Source organism: Neophocaena asiaeorientalis, unplaced genomic scaffold (assembly GCF_003031525.2).
Source record: "Neophocaena asiaeorientalis asiaeorientalis breed wild unplaced genomic scaffold, Neophocaena_asiaeorientalis_V1.1 scaffold119, whole genome shotgun sequence".
NCBI classification, from domain to species: Eukaryota; Metazoa; Chordata; class Mammalia; order Artiodactyla; family Phocoenidae; genus Neophocaena; species Neophocaena asiaeorientalis.
Genome location: NW_020175821.1, coordinates 3524972 through 3527141, shown reverse-complemented (window position 1 = coordinate 3527141; position 2170 = coordinate 3524972). Strand labels below are relative to the sequence as shown.

The following is a 2170-nucleotide window of genomic DNA, read 5'->3' as shown; positions in this document are numbered from 1 at the left end:
TTGTTTCCATCTCCCGGATCTGTTCCAGGCAGGCTGCCTGCTTCTCTTCCAGCTTCTCCTGGTGCCTCTCCAGGTTCTCTGTCATCTGGGCAGGAGTGAGAGACAGAGAATCAGGACAGCATAGGCAGGCAGTCTGGGGTGAAATCAGCTACAATCCCAGTCAACGAGCTGGGAGCCTTTGGACAAATTCCTTAACCTTTGAAAAGTTGGGTTTTTTGTTTTGTTTTGTTTTTTAATTTGTAAAATGAGGATAATAGTACCTGTCTTGCTGGATTGTGAAGGATTATATGAGACAGTTCATGTGAAGCACCCGGCTTAGTGCCTGCACAGGGTCAGGACTCAGGAGCTGGTAGCTCTGTTACTGTTGTTAGTAATCCCCAGGGAGCTTTAGGGCCATTCTCCACAGGGCTTTCCTTCTTCTTCTGACTCCCTGGAATCCTAACTCTGGAAGCTCCCTTGCTCCCTCTTACCCACCCACCCCAATCCCACCTCCCCTTGGCCAGCTGGCCCATATCATTTCCATCGAGGGCAGCTGGCCAAAGACAGGCTCCTTTAGGCTGGTATCCCAACCTCTGCACAAAGGTCAGAACCCTGGATGGCCTAGGGGAAGCCCCTCCCCTCTACTGCCTCTCCCCGCATCCCTAGCTGGTGGGCCACTCTAAACAGTGCATCTCCTAAGGGCAAAGTAAAGGCCTTGGGGCCACTCCTTCCCTCAGAGAGAGAGAGTGTGTTTGGGAAGGGCACAGCTCTTACACACCTGCTTGAGGACCTGCACCACCTCCTGGATGTGGGAGTTGTTAATCTCTCTCTTCAACCTGTTGGGGTGATCAGAGTTTCAGAGAGGGCAGGAGGCCCCCGGGAAGAGCTGGATGAGACAAATTCTCCACAGGGTGTAGGCAACATGAGAACTCCATCGCAGAACCCTCTGTGGCTGGCATGCATCTATGTCTGGTCTGGGAACCAGCCAGAGAGGTAAGCATGGGGACCCAAGGAGGATCTAAGGAGATATTGGGAGCCCTGGGGGCCCTTTGAGGGAAGGGCTTCCTCACTAAAACACACTGTTCTTCAAGGCATGCATGGGAAAGTGTAGGTGGGAATCAGCTCTCCCAAGGTTTCACCTCCCTCTTTACACACTTGATTTTCCCTTAAATTCTCCTCTTTCCTCAAATAGTGGTGGCATCTGTGTTTTGCCTAAGGAGGACATTCTCTGATCAGAGGTGACGGAAGTAGAATTAACTTTCCAGCACCAGGAGACAGGCACATCTCTGGGAAGCAAGTCAGGACCCACTTGTAGGAAGGCCCCTTCCCACCCAGTGTGGTTCTTGCTCAGCACTGGGCCTGGAGTTTGAGTCCTGTGCCTCCCCTCCAGGGCTTACCTCTCCTGAGCCATCTTGTCTGTGGTGACCTTCATCATGGCCTGGATCCGATCCAGCCTCTTGGCCTCCAGCTTTTTCTTCACCTCTTTGGTGTCACTGCAGAGAAACAGGCATCAGGAAGATGCTTCCTGCGACTTGGGCCCTCCTGGGAGGTAAGAGTCAGGCGTAGAAGGGAGGCAGTCTTACGTCTCCAAAGTCTCCTTGAGGGTCTTCAGCTCTGCAGCCTGTTTCTCTCTGGCCAGCTCCATCATCTTGGTCATTTGCTGAGGGAGAGGAAGGACCGGCTAAGCTAAGACCGAGGAGATGCCCTTGGCTGTGCAGAGGGTGTGGGGTCGGTCGGGCCCTCGCTCCCTCCCCTCCCCGACGCTGGCACCTCGGCCACTTGCTGCGCCCTGCACCTCAGGACACACTCGCACTGCTCCTCGCCCTGCTGCAGCAGCTCCAGCTCCAGCCTGTCCCTCAGCTCTCGCAGACGCGCGCCCGCGCCCTCGGGGCCTTCGGCCGGCGCCGACCCGGCGTGGTCCTCGGCCGGCGGGGTCCTGCGGAGGCCATGTGGGTACAAGCCGTGAGCCCCAGGCCGCCCGCGCCCGAGCCGCGGGGGGCAGGATGCCTCCGCTGCCCTTACCTCTTTATGCAGGAGCCTTTCCCCGGGCCGAGCTTGCGGCCCCGGCCCTCGCCGCCGCCCCCAGCGCCCGGCTGCCGGAGCTCGGCCCGCTGCGCCGTGCGCCTCTGCAGCAGCTCCTCCCAGCGTCGCGCGCCGCGCCGCTCCAGCTCCCGCAGCTCCTTCTCGTGCC

At 58.1% G+C, this 2170-nt stretch overlaps 1 protein-coding gene across 1 annotated transcript in view; it reads right to left on the bottom strand.

Moving 5' to 3' along the window:
• The window catches only part of PLCB2 (phospholipase C beta 2), a 19216-nt gene that overhangs the window by 1460 nt on the left and 15586 nt on the right, over positions 1-2170 (bottom strand). Inside the window, exons 26-31 of the mRNA XM_024732428.1 lie at positions 2002-2170; positions 1750-1915; positions 1563-1639; positions 1377-1472; positions 758-815; positions 4-85 (exon numbers count right to left, since the gene is read on the bottom strand). The exon at positions 2002-2170 is cut by the window's right edge and continues 60 nt beyond it. Coding sequence (XP_024588196.1) covers positions 4-85; positions 758-815; positions 1377-1472; positions 1563-1639; positions 1750-1915; positions 2002-2170 — 648 coding nt within the window. The remainder of the gene's footprint in view (positions 1-3; positions 86-757; positions 816-1376; positions 1473-1562; positions 1640-1749; positions 1916-2001) is intronic.